Raw genomic sequence first — 18,769 nt, 5'->3', positions numbered from 1 at the left:
CAATACATTTTAAAACCTGAAGTGATAATCTCAGGTTATACAGCTGCAATGAATAGCTCAGTGTTTCCGACCTGACTAAGCGGACAGTTATGAACTCTTCTAAAATAACTGTCTTATTTAATCATAAGATAAATATACATCTGTCTTATGAATCATTTAGCACATCAGATATAACATTAATCTTATTTAAACTTGTTGTTAAGATAATTAATATTATCTTTTCTGCTAAGATCACTATAGTTTCTGTGTTTAATACTGCTTACTATTCTTACCTTCATTCTTTTATCTCTTGTTGACACAATTCAGAACCACTCCATTGCAAAACTTATTGTACTGCTGCTTTAAGTTTCTGTTACTTTTTGTATAACGTTTAGTCAACGCCCACCCCTGTATTTGACGTCTTGCCTTATTTGGCCTTCTTCTTGTTTACTTGTTATTAATGGTTATACTTATCTTTTAATTTTATTTATCTATTTCCTGCTTTCAATAAATTGAGGCTTTTGAAAAGGACATCTGCTTGATTATTGATCTGTTCATTTATGATCGTTTTACTGTTAATTTTTAATTTAAAGATTTCTAGATTTTCTAAAATGTTCATTCTTCTACCTTTAACACATTTGTGAATTAATTTCATCGATTCTTCCATTTTCATTGGGGTATCTCCTTTTAATAGATGCATTGCATAATTAGAATCATTTATTTTTTAAGGATCTCATGTGTTCATTATATCTTAATTTTTATTTTCTTCCCGTTTGTCCAATGCATGTCCAACTGCATTTACACTTTATTTTGTATATACCATTACTGTTGTATATATTTTTTCTTCTACATTGCTATTAATTTTTTTTTTTAATGTATTATTTGTATTTATAGCAATTTTTACATTATAATTATAAAAAGAATTGTTTAATTAGGTAAATTTTTCCCCAGTAAATGTTAATTTTTCCTAAATGAATAAAAATAGAAATAAATTAAAACAAAAAATAATAACAAAACTTTTAAATGGAGTATAACTATTAATAGCATGTAAACAAGAAGGCCAGATAAGCCATGACGTCAAATATAGGGAAGGGTGTTGACTAAACGTTGTATAAAGAGTAACAGAAATTTAAAACATCAGTACAAAAGTTTTGACAATGGAGTGGTTCTGAAACCTGTCAACAACAGTAAAAGAATGAAGATAAGAAAGGTAAGCATTACTAAACATAGAAATTAATCTTATTTGTTAATTTTTATCATTAACATATATGTGTGAATCATGTCTGAGGTCAGAAAAGTTAAATAAATTGCATGGATTTGATTGGCCCCAAATGATTTCACAAGTAATCAGTAATCATATGGTAATACCTAAGCTGGTTTAATACCTGAAATTCAGTCCTAATTATTGCATTATTATCTTATATCCTCCAATCAGTCCTTTTAATACATCTCTGCTTATATGAAATTACTACATTTTATAAAATTACTGCTACCTTCACAACTTTAATGAAAATAGCCTCCCTTTTAATAATATATCTGTTATTTTACACTAACTATAAGACACTTTTGTGTACTTCATTAAATTTTATTTATACTTCAGCCACAGAAACATAAAAAATTAATGCTTTAAATTTATAAATTTTGAATTGTTCTTTACTATAGACATAGTTTTGCATCTACTCTTTAAAATATATTTCTTTTGCCAATATACTATTAGTTTTTCTGGCTACCCCAGGTCGCATGGTAAACTTACAGTAGGTTAATTTCTCCTTTAGAATCCTATTTTGATAGGCAACAATGGGGACCATATAACCACATTTCTTTACCTTTTTTTTTTAATGTAAATTTCATGTTAGCGAATATATTACAAATTAATGGAATTCAAAATGCTATTAATGAATTTAGTTGCTATGTAGTTGTTAAAAGTGGTGGAAGGGCACTCAATCAAGATAGCAGCAGGGATAAAGTAGAATCAAAAAAATGAAACTCTAAATAGAGACGAAAAAATAACTTTAGTTTACTTTCTCTTCTAAAATGAAAAAAATTAAACAAAATATTTCAATAAGCAATATTTTATAATAATGATAGTTTTTAACAAATAACTAAGTTTTAGAGTTAGTAGTTAATTCTTTCAAAATCTAAATATTATGATGTTTATTCATTAAGATTTTGTTTTTTTAGATTTTTTGTAAAGTTATTAATCATATGATTTCATATTTAGGTCATACTAGAGTTGTTCAGTTGCTTTTAAATAGAGGTGCACTTCTTCACAGAGATCATAATGGCCGAAATCCACTTCACCTAGCAGCTATGTGTGGATACACTCAAACAATAGAACTTTTACATTCTGTTCATTCACATCTTCTGGATCAAGTTGATAAAGATGGGGTAATATTCTACTTTATTTCTCAAAAAAATAATTTTGTGTGTCAATTTACACACTAAATTACCATTTACCAATGTGACTGATTTGAAATTCTGATTGGTTTACTGTTAAGTTATAGTTTTTTTTTAGCATTACTACATTATTTCAAACGTATTATTCAAAATAAAACATTAGTATAATGCTGATGGTTTAATATTAACTAAAATATTTGATTCCTTTTTAATCATTTTTCAGAACACAGCTCTTCATTTAGCAACAATGGAAAACAAGCCTAATTCAATAGCGTTACTTTTATCAATGGATTGTAAATTACTTTATAATTTTATTGACTTAAGTGCTATAGATTATGCTATTTATTATAAATTTCCTGAAGCAGCATTAGCAATGGTCACACATGATTCAAGGTAAACTACTTAATCAACCTATATTTTATCATTTTTCTTTTATATAATTCATTGTATTTTTAAAGAAACAAAAACTACCATATGTGGGTTTTCCTACATATACTCATAAGTAAAACATTGTGTATTGTTTCTAGAATTTAAATCAGAAAATATTTTTATCATTTAGAGAATCAATAAAAAAAATTAACCAACAAAATTAAGCCAGCAGCATACAATTAAACATTCAGGCAAGACTAGACATGTCTAAATACAAATCATACATGGGTTATATAATACAACAGCACACATGTATTGGTCATAGCAGTTCTTTTGAACTGCCTTTTGAACAGAACCTGGTCATAGTTGATGAGATCCATAAAGACCAAAGGCATGCAAGACATGTACTTTATATATCTATATATTTGTATATAATGTTTTTTTTATTATTATTATTCAAACGTAGTATACTGATTTTCAACATCAATATTAATAAATGAACCACCTAAATATGTTAATAAACAGAACTTATTAGAGAGAATGATCCTTAGAACATTCTTAATCTTGATTTTTAATTATTATTATTATCATCAATGCTGACCTCTTCAGCAAAGCAGTAGCGTATCAGTTTTTCATTCAAAAAATTCTGAGTTTCCAGTCAGATTTGGAATTTTTCACAACTACAACTTTCATCTCACAAAAAATATAACATGATTGCAGTCAAGCATGAGCCCATTATCACTAGAAGAATATATAAATAATAATAATAATAATATTTAATGTTAAAGGTAAATGAAATAATAGTTATACCTGATCATAGCATAGACTAATGCATCAAATTTTTAATTTTGATCTAGGCTCAGAGATATAAAATAATTCCATTCTACTATTATTTCAAGTTAAAGTTGTTTTGATATTTTTCTTCATAAATTTGTTATCTATATTATTTATAAGATTTTTGTTATAGTCATTTTGATTTATTATAAATTTAATTTTTATTGCTCATTAATAATGTTATAATAAAAATGGACGATTAATTACGTTTGATTTAACGTTTTTATTTCAAATCAAAATATTTTTAAAGAAGTTGTAATATAAAAATCACAACTGAAATCTAAGTACAGTGAGACATCAGTTCAGCAGCAAGTTCCATTTTATTACTTTATTTACATAATCTATTTAACTAATACATAAATAAAACAGCACAATGTTTCTAATATTATTATCATTAGTCATTTTATATTAATATAATTTAATATGTAGTCATTTTCAGTCTTGTTTTTTAATATTTTGACCATAATGTGTGCTGCCAACACTATCATAGAATGTGTGGAAGGGATAGTATCAAAAAGGTAGGTTTTAGGGATAATTATAAGTATTTCTTTTAATTTAACATATCATTGAAATAAATCATCACTTTTGTATTTTTACTTGCATATCGTTAAAATTAATTTACTTTTAACATGTTTTGTTCCAAAGAATGGAAATAAAAATTATTATATGTAATATTTAATAAAATATTTTTCAGCCTCCACAAATTAATTCTAATTCTCCGCTAATTTGTACTTTACAGAGGCTGAAAAAATATTATATTTTATATATATTATTTTACCGAAATTAATATTTTTAAGATTTGTATTATTCCTCTGTTTTGTTAAATTATATTTAAATTCTGTTAAATAAACCACCTGGAACAGAATATTGAGATAAGACATATCTTACCATAATTTTTCATGAAACTACTTTTGTGGGATCCCACATCCTCAGTCATGATTGAAATAATTCCATTATTGCAAAATAAAAATCTAAAAATAAAAATACTAAAATAATGAAAATTTGCTTTGCATATTAATTTCAACAAGTATATTTATATAAATGCAAACAAAATCTCAATTTGATAAACCATCAGACAGTATTTGAGGAAGACCGTCTTATAAAAACTTTAACAGATAGCAGTAATCATTTAAATTAATAACCAGTTTTCATTATTTTATTTTTAGATTTTTATTATATTATAAGGAATTATTTCAGTCATAACTGAGGATGCAGATCCTGTGAAAGTAGTTTCATGAAAAATTAAAGTAAGACATGTCTTACCTCAATATTCTGTACTAGGTGGTTTCTTTAATAGAATTTAAATATATTTATCATGATATATTAACTTATAATATTCTCAATTACTTTATTTTTCAAATAATTTATTTTTAATAATAACACAAAAAAGAAGAAATGAATTATTATTATAATTTTATTGCTCTTTATTACAGAGCCCAAGAAGTAATGGCATTGCGTTCAGATAAACATCCATGTGTGACGTTAGCATTAATTGCTTCAATGCCCAGAGTATTTGAATCTGTTCAAGATAAGTGTATAACTAAAGCGAATTGTAAAAAAGATTCAAAATCATTCTATGTAAGTAAATTTCATTCAATAGATTTACTCAAAATACACTTTTAAATATATTTAAATGATACAATTTAAATTAAAAATTTTCTTTCTACTGTAAGAAATGTTTTTCAGTTATTTCATATATATATATATATATATATATATATATATATATATATATATATAAATATAAATTCATACCTTTCAAGTAATGACGTCTTATCAGATGTTATATTACTTTTTACAGCCATACTCTATCATAAAAATTAATTAATCAGTATATTTTCATTGGAACCATATTTTTAAATGATTTACAAGAGGATATTACTTTTATTTTGCTTAATGCAGAAATTTCTCAATTGTCCTTGGTTTCCTTATAATTAGTTATTTTTTTGATGATGCAGATTTACTTAAAATTCTTGAGACCATCATTTCATACCATAGGAGGCATTAACATCACTGTTTTATGTACAAGTTGGGCAGTAAGAATGGTAGTGGTTAAATTAGCTTTTGATTTATATAAAACCACTCATTTGTAATCAGGCACACCAGTTTTGTAAGTGTCAAAAATTATATGTAAAATACAATCTATGCATTCCTATTAAATATCAGTATAACAAATTTATCTAAAATCAATTGCAAAATATATTTATAATCCATTACATGCTCTATTTTTACCTATAAACATGATAAACCCAGCAAGTATCTAGGAAATTTTTGAGATGTAGATCAGTTGTGGTGCATTATTTTGATACATGGAAAAGGATAAAACAGGTCAATTTTTTGATGGTAACTGTATTTCTTTTACAGTGTTTGCTGCTGAATGAGGTAGCACAACTGGGTATAGATTTTATTACTATGTACCAACCTATTCCTAATATGATCCATATAATGTATTACTCTAATGAGTAGAGTAAAAGATTTATTTACTTATTAAATATGGTTAGTGTCTAATATCTCTAATGTGGTCTTAGATTTTACATAGTAAAAAATACCGGTGGTGCAACCTTCTTCACAACTACTATTCTCCCAATCTTGGAATCTGTCCTTTTTCCTTTCTTCTTCTAATTTAACTTCAGCATCATTATCCTTCTTCAGCTCCAAAATTTTCTTGAATTCTCTGAGAACCATTATTCTTGAAAAGTAAATTCTGAATAGTCAGAACAACTCTGAAATTCTCTTCCAAGCACCTGAATCAAAAATGGTTTTAGATTGACTACATTTTCAAATGCACAGTAATAAAATGTTATAAGCAAAGTTCACAGTGAAAATACTGTTATAAGTTGAATTCATAATTGAACACAATAATGTGGTTTTTTCTGTTATATATGTATGTATTGATTGTAAATGGAAAAGTTTCGTTTGTGCCAAACCCACCACAATATTTATTCTACTATTATTTTTATCAACTAAACTTACTTATCTTAAACCTTTATTCCATATGTTAAAAGTTAAAAGAATAAATAAATAAAAATGAAAGTAAAGGTAAAATTTCAGTTAGATGATTCATTGCTAAAAATTAATAAGTGGAGTAATTGAGCTTGTATCATTGCACTGTCTATCTCTTTTTAATGTGGTAGGGAGTAGATATCCCAACACACCATCTCCAAATCTGGTACCAATATGTAAACACATATGAGAAAAGATCCTATCCAACAAAACTAACAATAACACAAAAACTGAATCAGAAAAAAAAATCATGATCAGTTTTGCTGAATAAAAATTATGCTAGAGGTTCCAGCGTAATTGTTATTCTACGCAAATACGGTTCATGAGTTTATAAAAATTATGGTGAAAGCATTAACTATAAATTGGTGCATGCAAAAAAGTAGCCAAGTATTGTGTACACCAATGTAATAAGCTGTATGTTTTAAACTGTACATCAATCTTGCATGCAAAATTGATGTATAGTTTAAAAAAATGTTATAGATATTCATTGTACTTTCATTAAGTAATCTGTAATTTAAGTATTGAAAATAGCTTTAAGATTTTTTTTTACTACTGTTACATTTTAGAAAAATTAATTATATAGTAATCTGTTAGTATATATGTTACTTTTATGATTGAGGGTATCAGGTGGTGGTCTTTATGCATTTGCTTTATTTATTTATTTTTTTTTGTAACTGCTTTATTACACCACTCTTCAAAATATATGTTTACTGTAAGTTACCTACATATCCAAATTACCATACAATTAATTATGCAGTAGCCAATTTAATCAAAGGATGTGATAGTTATCCCACTTCCTACTATTTTAAAAAAAGATTAACAGTATTTTCTTTTTTTACAGACAACTTAGAATCTTTAATGACAAGAACTTTTATAAAACTCGTATTGATAATAATTAGCTACAAGTAGTATGTTTATATTTTGTTCCATAATTTATGCAAGTAATTTTTTTTATTTTTTTTTAGTAAGGGTTTGTTTAAAGTTACATAATTGATCTGATAATACTGATGTGTAACAAACATTCACTTTGCAAAATATTGTTTCCTGATTACAAGAAATTCACATTCATTGTACCTTCAATTATAAAAAGCCATTGAGTAAAGTGCATTTTTTTGTGAAGAAGAAACACAATGCTTTTGATCCTTTCTTAATTATTTGAGAAAATAAGCTAAAAAGATTTGATATGTTTAAAAATTCTAAAATTAAAATTCAAAGAAACCTTCAGTTTATTGGAAAAAAAATTTTTCTTCCTGCACCTTATCTCTTCTCATTCAAACATACTGTAGTTGAAGTTTTATGAGTACAAATCCTCTTCTCCTCTTCAGTTAACAACAATAAACCACAGCTCCTCAACCCCACAACACTGTCCTCTTCAAATTTATTTTCTGCAGTTCTTTTCTCATTCAGACATTTTTTTTGTTTCTTGCAGTCTTCCTATTTCTTCTCTTTCTTCCTAATTTTGTCCTCTGCATTCTATTTTCTTTCTTGCTGTTCCCATAAACAAGAAATCCTTCATCCAAATTCCCTTTACCACCTCGTACTTACTGTTTCTTCTCCTGTTGTCAAGCAGAATCCTTAAAAATTTTGTATTTGGCCACTAACCCAGCATATCTATCAGAGGTTTAAAATTCATTTATCCATACTGTATGTTACATTAAGTATATAGTAAATTTTATTATCTTTTAATAATCAAAAGTGTAATAATAATTTAATGAAATTTAAATTGAAATTAAAAACTTAAACTTTTATAATTAATATTATTCATACACATAAGAATTAAATTATTATAAAATAAATTATAAATGATACCTAATACCTAATACCCTCTTTTTTTTTTTTACTTGCAAATTTTTTTTACTTCTTTTTACAACCTGCTAATTTTCATATTAATAGTCAAATTTGTATTTTTATAATTCAAAGTGTTTTCATTAAGAGTAATTTAAAAGTATCTCCATTTCAATAATATAGATATTTGTGTTACATGTACATAGTACTTTTCTTTTTGGTTTTTTTTATTATTTATCCATATCTGCTTAATCTTGATGAATTCTGTTTTAAAATTATGTAAAAAATCAATTTAAAGCTCAGTGTAGCTGAAAAAGTTTGTTCTAAACATTACATATTGAATACAATTATATTGAATTATGGAGGTACATTTACATTACCCTGATGTTTGTAAATATGCATATCTATTTTAATAATATTATAAATAATGTAAATAATTGATTAAATAGATTCTCGCACATATGTCTATTCTAATCTGAAATAAACCACAGGCATTGTAATGACAAAGCCTATACTTAATGTAGTTTTCATACAAATTTCCAGATCACATTTTGTGTTTATATGTTTTCTTTATACATACTATATGTATTTATTGATTTCTTTTTGTTTATATTAATCATCATTCCTCTCTTAGCTGATATTGTATTGTTTTTCTAATACGCTACTACAGTTGCATGAAGTCATGCTGTTTTGCGTGGAGTGAAATCAAACTGAGGAATATGATTGTCTTGGGGGTCTTTATTTCTGTTTATACTTTATTTCTGTTTATAGTGTTGTTAATTGTATGCTATTTGAAAAGGAGACTTTTTACTTTGCATTATGAATGCTTTACAAAAAAATCTTTGTTACCTAATGTAACCTTGTACTTCCAATTAAAGATTTTTTTGTTTTTATTATTGTGTTCTTTTAAATGTTTCATGCATCTTTAGGGGCAAGAAGTGAGTAGGCATGTAAATATGTTTGAAATATTTGTAGTTTATTATTATAATTTTTCAGGTAGAATATATATATAAATATATATTTCTACCTAAGAATATATGTATTTTAACTTAACACAAAAGAGTACACTTTCTAAACTCCTTTTCCACTTCCCACTTTCTTTAAAAGCACATAATATTTCTTGCAGACCTCTAGGACCCCACTGACTAGGATTAGAAGCCAAAAGTATTTTTTTTATGTACAGGATAAATTTTTCAATGAACAGCATATTTTTTCAATGTGAAATATTTTTCATATTTTCCACCTTTTGGAAAAACAATCTTAAGAATTTTAGTCAAATTTATTATTCGTTGCTTGTGTTGTTCAAGTTAGAATACATTTTTACTTCCATAGCTTATACTCTATTAATATTAAGCTGCAAAAAAAATCTTGAATTGAACAAACTGTACACAAACATCGTTACTGAATAAGATTCATTATTCCATACAGATTTGTAAATTCCAAATTTCCTAGGCCCAGAATATTGTTTATGTTGATAAAAGAAGGAAGCAATGTGTGTAACAAAACAAGATACTTTTTTTTTCACTTTTCAGCAGCCGTTTTTTTTTCATTTTCACCATACATTAATGATAAGTATAAAGAAACAAAGTAGCATATTTTTATTACAGTTTAATAAGCTGCCATTTTCTTCTTTTCCCCAAATGTATTAGTGTACTTCTAAATTCAGATTCCAGACAAAAATTTCCCAACTCTTCCCAAGGTGACAGTACACATAGGTGTGGTTATTTTTTTATCTCCTATATCTAAACTGTAAGGATTTTTGATTAAAAATTTACAGCAAAAATTTTGTTGTTCTGATGCCTTTTAATGACTCATTTAATTTATGAACTTATTAAATGAAAATTTTCGCTCACCTCTATAAGGCGACTGCTATTATAAGTGATTATTTATAATTTGATATTGATTCGCTAAAGCTCTGCTGAAATTTTCCAGAATTTATATGGAATTTTTCCTCTCCCAAAATTTATACATTCCAAAATTTCATCATCAATAAAGGTTATCTACTAGATACGTTATTATGAACCCACTGGGTTGGTCTAGTGGTGAATGCATCTTCGCAAATCAGCGGATTTCAAAATCGAAAGTTCTAAGGTTTAAATCCTAGTAAAAGCATACTTTTATATGGATTTGAATACTAGACTGCAGATACCAGTGTTCTTTGGTGGTTGGATTTCAATTAACCATATACATCTCAGAAATGGTCGACTTGAGACTGTAAAAGACTACACTCATACATATCATCCTCATTCATCCTCTTAAGTAATACCTGACGGTGCTTCCGGAGGCTAAACAAAAAAAAACTTGTTATGGATATTGGTATGGTCATCTTTGAACTCCAAGCATCACTACTACCTTAAATTTTTGTTCTTACTGAATCTTCGTTATAATAAAAAGTTATGATTTATTATGTGTACTTTATTTTGTATGTACCAATTTTTTATAGCCTAAAGTTACAAGTGCATACATTGCAGGTACATACTTAACTGATTTTATGTCAGAAGCTTTTACTTCAATTTTTATTTTATTACTTAGAAAGTAGTAGTATTTTAATACTTATTAAATTAGCAAAAATGTGAACACTATACATGACAGCACTAATATTTCAGTTATTATTAATGCAACACAGCTCTTAATATGCTATATGAAACAGACTATAAATTATATATGGTGCTTATCTTGAATTGAACAAACAAAATTCATGTTTCAATAAAATAAGTGATCTGAATCTGGAAAAACTTATTTTTGTATGTATTATCAGCATATAAAATTAAAAATTTTAATGTACAAAAACACCAATTACTGTGATAATACAAATAGGCAAAATCTGCAGGATTGATTATAACCAATAAATTTAATAATGCGATTGTGTAATTCTCAACTCTGACTGCCAGTACAAGTGGTTTGTGTAAAGAAGACCTTATTTTCAGAAAACAATTAGACTCTCTTTCTTGACTTATGTAATTTTTAATTTTCTGTTTTAACTTGTCTTCAATAGCTGGTAGATTTCTTTCTCTGTTATGCAATAAATTTTAGGCATGTCAACCTAATAAACATTTGTTTCAACTATGATCTCTTTGATTACAGTCAGTGTTTCCCTAGTAAATGGAGTTCAGAGAAATGCAACAATGCTGCTATAGAATTCTGAAAATTTATTTTTAGGATTATTGTGCTGTATTTGTTTAATATACCACTTTTTTCTCAAATTTTCCATTTCTATTAAAGAAAGTTAATTTTACAACTGTTGTAAAATTCATCTGAAGTATTCTGATAAAATGAGGTCATTTTATCAGTTAGAATACTACTCACACACATGAACATCATATTTTAAGTCAGTTTTTTTTTAATTTTAGTGTTACTTATTCATTTGTTTATATAATGATGAAACTTTTTTTTCATTTAGCTTTTTCCGCAAACAAATAACTATGAAGTTGCTTTATAATAAAATAATTATTACTTTTAAAAAATTATTATTTGAAAGGATTTTCTTTTATCAAGTATCATTGTATATTTACATGACTTCTTTCTTTCTTCTTCTTATTCCTCAGACTAATTTTCTTCATGAATATCCATTTTTTTTATGTATCTCTCTACTTATTAAACTGTTATCTACAGATTAAATACAACTTCTCATGCCTCCAGTGCCCACGAATGTATGCACAAATGGATCAGAAAACTGGAGAAGCGTTAACAATTCAAAAACCTATTCCATTACCAGCTTTAAATGTAAGTGTAAATAGATGTTGTATGTAAATAACTTCATTGTATATAATGTATAAATATATATTATGTATCGTATATATATATATATATATATATATATATATATATATATATATATATATACACACATACATTGTATAAATGCATGATATTTCAGTATTATAAATGTTTGCATTATTATGTGTTTGCAGTTTATACTTTTATTATCTCTCTCTCTCTTACTCTCTCTCTCTCTCTCTCTCTCACTCTCTCTTTCTCTATTTCTGATTTTTTTTGTCGTATTTCTAGATGTGTGGTGGCATTATGTCTTCTTATAATAAAAACTGGTTGGGCAGGTAGTATTGTAGCTGCATGCAGACTTCTCGATCAATTGTTTTGATTCCCAGAAAAGGTCTGGCATTTTTTCTCGTGATACTTCATCCAACTCATTTTCATAATTAAAACAATATGTTTTATGTTTTCTAAGTTATTAAAATAAAAATAATAATAATGATGTGGCAGGAAAAGGTTGGTTGACTTTAGAACCACATTAATTGTTTTTTTTTTGTTTTTTTTTTTACTTATTAATATGAATTATGCTTTATAAAATCTATTTAGGGACTTTGTAGCTGTTAATAAAGAGTAAACGTACTTTACTTGTTGTCCATTTTTCAAGCCATCTTTGAGATCATGAAGCAGGAGCAATTTTCAACATAAAATCTTTTCTTCAGAGGAACAAGAAATATATATCGCATATTTTTTAATGAGTTTGTAAATTTTCAATCTTATTTTCCAAAGGGTTCAGAAGATCCATAGTACAAAAAAAATTATTTTGCTTCCTATTTATTTAATTGTAAATGTTTAAAGTTTATTGAAATCATTTGCCTAATATTAAGAAAACTTGGTACGGATATTTTATTAGTTATTGTAATGATTAGACAAAGAACCTTCCAAAAAATGATAATTAGTCTAAATACTTAAATTACTTACTTTTACATATACAGAAAACAATTAATTTTATTTAGTCTTTCAGCTAATTAAATACAATTTGATTATCTGAAAAAATTAATATTTAATTACAAGGATTTACTTAGAATGCTTACTTACATTATATTTTTTACTACTTAAAAGAAAAACAACACATTGTTATTGAATACATTCAGTGTCTTGATAAAGTAAGGAAAAAGAATCAATAATTTTTAATTAACACTTAACGTCACTACTCAGATACAAATTCCCAAATTAGCATTCTAAAAGTATATTTTAAAATATTTTGTTCTTTCACTGCCGTTCATGTGCACAAGTTTTTTCTCTATTTTTTTTTTTCATTATTAAACTAAGGATTTGAATTATATTAGCGTCACAAAAACAGAAATACTTTTATAACTGCTATAACTTGCTATAACCCCTAACCCTCTTCTAATAGAAAGGTGAAGCTTTGTTGACTGAAAAAATATGTAAGAATATACACTTTGGTCAATTTTTTACACTTGATGTGAATATGCTGCAGTCTAAAAGATGATGTTCATGAAAAGTGGATTGGGCTCTTTTTTCATTAAACCTGCAAAGTTTCTAAAAAATTCTATAAATGATATTTTACATGAATAATTTTTTTTTAATTCTTCAAAACAACCCATATATCAAAATTTTATCTTCTTTATGTGCTGCCTTCTGAAAAGGATGGCAATTATCACAGCTACTTGGACTTTAAATAACACAGCCATGAAAAAATCAATGTAACTTCACTGATACCATTTTTTCAAATTATGAAACCAGGATGTATGTCTTTTACCACTCCTTTTCCTACCTTTAGTCTTTCCTTGAGTGATCAATTGCAGCCTTTTATATTTTAACTCCTCATAATCTGACTCAGATATTACAATTTTCATTCTCTATCATTTCAACTCAGTTCCAGAACTCTCCTACATTTCCATAGCTGAAATGCTTTTAAATAACCAATCATACTTTGTTAAAAGAACAAGCTTCTCTTTTTCATAAAACAGAACTGACAGCATGTAGCATATTGGAAGTCTAATTTTTAAACTAATACTGAGATTCTTGATGTACAATATCCTTCTCATTTTATTACAACTACTTCTGGCTAAACCAGTTATTGACTTGATCTTCTCAGAATAATAATAGGACTCTTTGCATTACTGCTCCTTGTATCATTAGGTTTCTTTGCCATTGTTTAGAGTTAGCATGAAAGCACTTCTTTTAAGTAATTATCTGGTTTCCTCACTAGCAATCACAATCTGATCAACCAGTCATTGTAAATCCTCTATATATCTTGCAAGTAGTACTGTGTCAACAGCTAACCTCAAGTTGTTCACTGGTCTTCTGTTAACCTTTATACCTGGTTCCTCTGACAGAACTGCATGAATCATCTCAGAGTTCAAGTTAAACAACAATGAAGAAACTATACAACCCTGTCACACCCTCTGCCAAATTTTTATCTCTTCTGAACACATTTCCCTCTTTTACAATGCAGTTTGATTACAACAAAGATGGGTGATAATTCTAATATTTTTCATATTTAAATTCTTCTTCCTGACCAAGAGAATGAGAAAATCATGAAGAACTTTATTATAATGCAGAAAGCAGACATATAAAGACATATTCACACTCAAGCACCTCTGTGCTAATACATTAAATGCAAACAAAGCTTTAAATTAAGTTTTTATAATATCGCACCATTGGTAAAATATAATACATTGGTGGGCAGTTTATATTATATATAATAAACAAAGCTTTACTTGTCGATAAGGCATTTCTAAAACTAGTCTTTGTTTCACTGATATCTAATTTCCTAAACAATTGTTGATGAATGATCTTCAAGAATAATTAAGCATATGGCTCATTCATTAAATTGGTTGTCCGCTGATTGTAAACTATCTTGGATTAACCTCTCAGTAGAGAGACAAATATAGATTGGAGCCATTATTTAGAAATAATTCCAAAGTTAAAAAAAAGTTGAATCTCAACCAATATAACTTTGTTTTCTTCACATATTATTTTTAGTGTTTTAGATTATAATGAATGGGAATTCAGTGCTTTATTACTTTCTGAAAACTCAATTGCAAGCAGTACTTCATCCTTCATAATCTCTGGTCTACAATGTCCTATCTTCATAGACAGGATTCACACTCATAAATAGTAATGCACTCTTCACAGATATCCACTTTTCAGTGACATCAATCATAGAAACACCTTTGATTTTACTGAGTTTCTCATAAATTTTTTCGAGATCTTCTTCACTCTTGGATTCTTGATATTACATATTTGCACTGCCTCAGGAATCATTTTTTAAACTTTACACCAACTCATAACCACTCAGTTATGAGATGATGTTGTCTTCACTAAAAAAGGTTTACTGGCAAGACAGAATTTTGGAAACACTTGTTAATTAAAATATAACCTATTCAATTTCTCACAATGTTGTTAATGTTATTGGCTCATGGCTTCTGGTATCATAATAGTGTTAGCATTTATTAATTTTTTATTCTGACAGAACAGTGCTAACCTTTTTTCCCCTTATATTTCCAATCCAAAAATACCGAAAAAATCATCTTTACTTCCTTTACAAATTTTCAGTTTCAGATTTTTATGAATACAGTTATAAACTCAGGCTTCATCATTAATTGCATGAAATACAGACATTGTTATTCCTTTCTCATTCATTAATCTGATATTAGCTTCTTCTCCATGTTAATCTCAAATGTCTTTAATCATTATTTTATCTTCCATATCTTTTGTTATAAAAAATTTGTTTATTGATTAATAAATTTTAATCTCATTACAATTCTTTTTTGCTCCAGTAAAAGGAACTTTCAATACTTGGTTCAACCTTTTTCACTACGTGTCAGAATCATCTAGATAATTTTTTTTTTTACTGTTTCACTTATCAAAAAATTTATGATTATGACTGTAGCTTTTTAAATCATATAAATCACCTCTAGTAATTTTCTTTCATTTTGCTATACTTTATAGAATCCAATTATATTTTTGTGAAGTATGTACAGAAAATTATTTTTTATAACTTTTTTTTCAAATTTTTGCTTCAATAGGGAACACATAATAAATTATTTGTACAATCATTTTATAATATAATCCTGCACTATTATTCTTTTATCACTTGAAGTATGTTTATTGATTCTTAGATTCATTTAATATCTCATAAGTTTATAATTCTTCTATTACAAAATTATTGTAAATATTTACACAACACATAATCTAGATAATGAAGCAAACAGAAGTCGTAAAACCTATGAGGTAAGTAAATGTTCTATTTACCAGTAAAATTGAGCATCTTCTTTTTTAATTTATTAAGATCATTATAAATGCACCAAGTTTTTATACTATAAATATCAATTATTCACCGTAAGCTAAGCATCACTGCTACTGCAAGTTGTCAATCACTGAAAGAATTACTCCCACATTAAAATATAAGATAAGAGCTTTAAAAAATATTTATTGGGATAAAAAATTTTGTTGAAAAGTTTTAACATTAGTGGTGACATTTGAATGTTCTTTTGGGGATTTTTTTACAAGTGCAATAATCTTTATAAATTGGAAACTCATGAAAATTCAACATTGGAATTTTTTTATACTTCACTATAAATAAATCAAAAAACCAAAAAGGCAAAACATTTTAAATAAAAAAGAATTATTATAGTTTGATAACAATTTTATTTCTTAAGTATAATTCATAAAAATAAAATATACTTAATTTTATTTCTAAAGAGAAGGTATTAAAGTTTTAAAAGTTGGCTGGTTAGTTGTGTACCAATTAGTTTCAGTTTCAGCTGGTTTCATTTTTAATACAGTGGTGTCAGATTTTTTCACATGTCATTCATCCATTTCACCTTTCTAATTAAAATAAACGTACAATATGTTAAAACAGTAAATAAAAGAATAAATTTGAAGTTTTAGACATGTATAATGGCAAATCTAACCAAATTATATAATAAAATGCTTTTTTAAAAACGTAACTCAAAATGTTTTCAGTCATCTTTGCAACCAACTTCACTGACAGAAAAAACTGAAAAAATTTTGAAAATCTTTTTTAAAAAATTTTTCATTATACAGTTCATCAGGTTTGTTGTTATAAAAGTTTAACATTTTAGATAAATAAAATTACTTATTTAATTATTCTGCTCATAAAGTTAAATTTACTCTTTGAATTTTTACATTAATGTTTGCAATGCCTTAATATGAAAAAGTCATTCTCTTTCCTGTCTGGCTACCTTTTACTCATAACCAAACCTCACTCCACAAGCTACTCCCTATTCATACAACTTCTATTATTTAAAATTAATACTCAGTTTTCATTACACCCATATATATTTTAATGTTAGTTCAAACAATTAATTAATAGCATTATTTTCTAAACCCAGAAATTTTTCACATTTCCTGTTCATAAAACTATGTTCAATAAATATTATTTCTGTTTGCTCTTTGCCCACGTATACCAAATAAATAAAGCTGTAGGGATACATTATACTTTCAATACACTACATTAATATTTTAAATAAATTCAAGCTCTGAGAAACATTATATGCTTTGCTTAATCACTACTTTTGCGGCCTTTTGTGTCCTGCTTTGCTTAATTTTCTATTCATTTGTAATGTCTATCTTTAAAACAAATAATTACCGTATCTCTGGATTAAATTTAAGAACTCTCTTAGGTATTGCTTGTTGATTATATATGTAGTTTATCAGTTATGCATGTTTGCACGTTTACAGATCAAATATAATTTTCAATATTATCAGTGTCCTCCTGAACTAAGTGGAGAAAAACAGAAGATTATAAACAATCCAAATTTTGATTTTTCACCGCTTCCAGTTGTTAATGTCAGTATATAGTTTCATTATTTTAAGTTAATATTTTAACTTTTACTGGTACAGTAATATTTACAAGTTATCATGATATGTATTTTTATAAAAAAAGTATTGTAAAATCTTGTATATCTGAATTTTTATCTTATGGAATCCCCTAGCACATCCAAAAACTGCTTGAAAACAATAAATTACATGTAAGTTTTTTATACATAAACCAATCTGTATAATTTCTGTTAAAATTAATTATATATATTTATAGGAACTAATATAAAATCATGTGACTAGTATTCTTTGGTCATTAAGGATTCAAATAACAGCTCTGCTTCAGCGTTGATCAATTTGAGCCTAGTGAGACCATTGTTAATTCACACTCAAAATGAATTTTTATAATTCAACTTTTACTTATATTTTATATTTTGTTAATAAAAGTAAAAAAATCACTAATTGATAGAGCTTTAAAAACAATGAAGAGAATTTACAAACTCCAAAACTTTAATTACTATAAGCTTGCATATTTTAGATCAATATGGTGTATGTCTTACTGACAGATCATATTCTATATATCTCGGCCTTCCTTATGACTGTGACAGATGTAAAGCACTTGAGATACAATGCCCCTAATCAGATTACCCTGATAGTAATGATGATCATTATACAGCAAATCCCTGCAGTGAACTGAATGAGATTGTCAGTTAACAGGGCTGTCAGTTTTATTTCAGTGGGGATGCCATTCTGATATACAAAAGTATATTCGACTTGTAAAGAAACACTTATAGTCTAGTTTGGGATATTGTAGTTTTGTAATGGTTTTGTCATTTTTGGAAATGATTATCTTGAATTAGATCACTTTGAACCATTATGT

At 26.7% G+C, this 18,769-nt stretch overlaps 1 protein-coding gene across 1 annotated transcript in view; it reads left to right on the top strand.

The window, feature by feature from the left end:
* Positions 1 to 18,769, top strand: part of TrpA1 (Transient receptor potential cation channel A1) — a 202,612-nt gene that overhangs the window by 164,044 nt on the left and 19,799 nt on the right. The window contains exons 11-15 of the mRNA XM_075372580.1: positions 2,201 to 2,367; positions 2,600 to 2,769; positions 5,013 to 5,157; positions 11,980 to 12,090; positions 17,812 to 17,919. Coding sequence (XP_075228695.1) covers positions 2,201 to 2,367; positions 2,600 to 2,769; positions 5,013 to 5,157; positions 11,980 to 12,090; positions 17,812 to 17,919 — 701 coding nt within the window. The remainder of the gene's footprint in view (positions 1 to 2,200; positions 2,368 to 2,599; positions 2,770 to 5,012; positions 5,158 to 11,979; positions 12,091 to 17,811; positions 17,920 to 18,769) is intronic.

This window comes from Lycorma delicatula, chromosome 8 (assembly GCF_047948215.1).
Source record: "Lycorma delicatula isolate Av1 chromosome 8, ASM4794821v1, whole genome shotgun sequence".
Lineage (NCBI taxonomy): Eukaryota > Metazoa > Arthropoda > Insecta > Hemiptera > Fulgoridae > Lycorma > Lycorma delicatula.
Note: the sequence above shows the minus strand (reverse complement) of the source record. Positions and strands in the feature narration are given on the sequence as shown.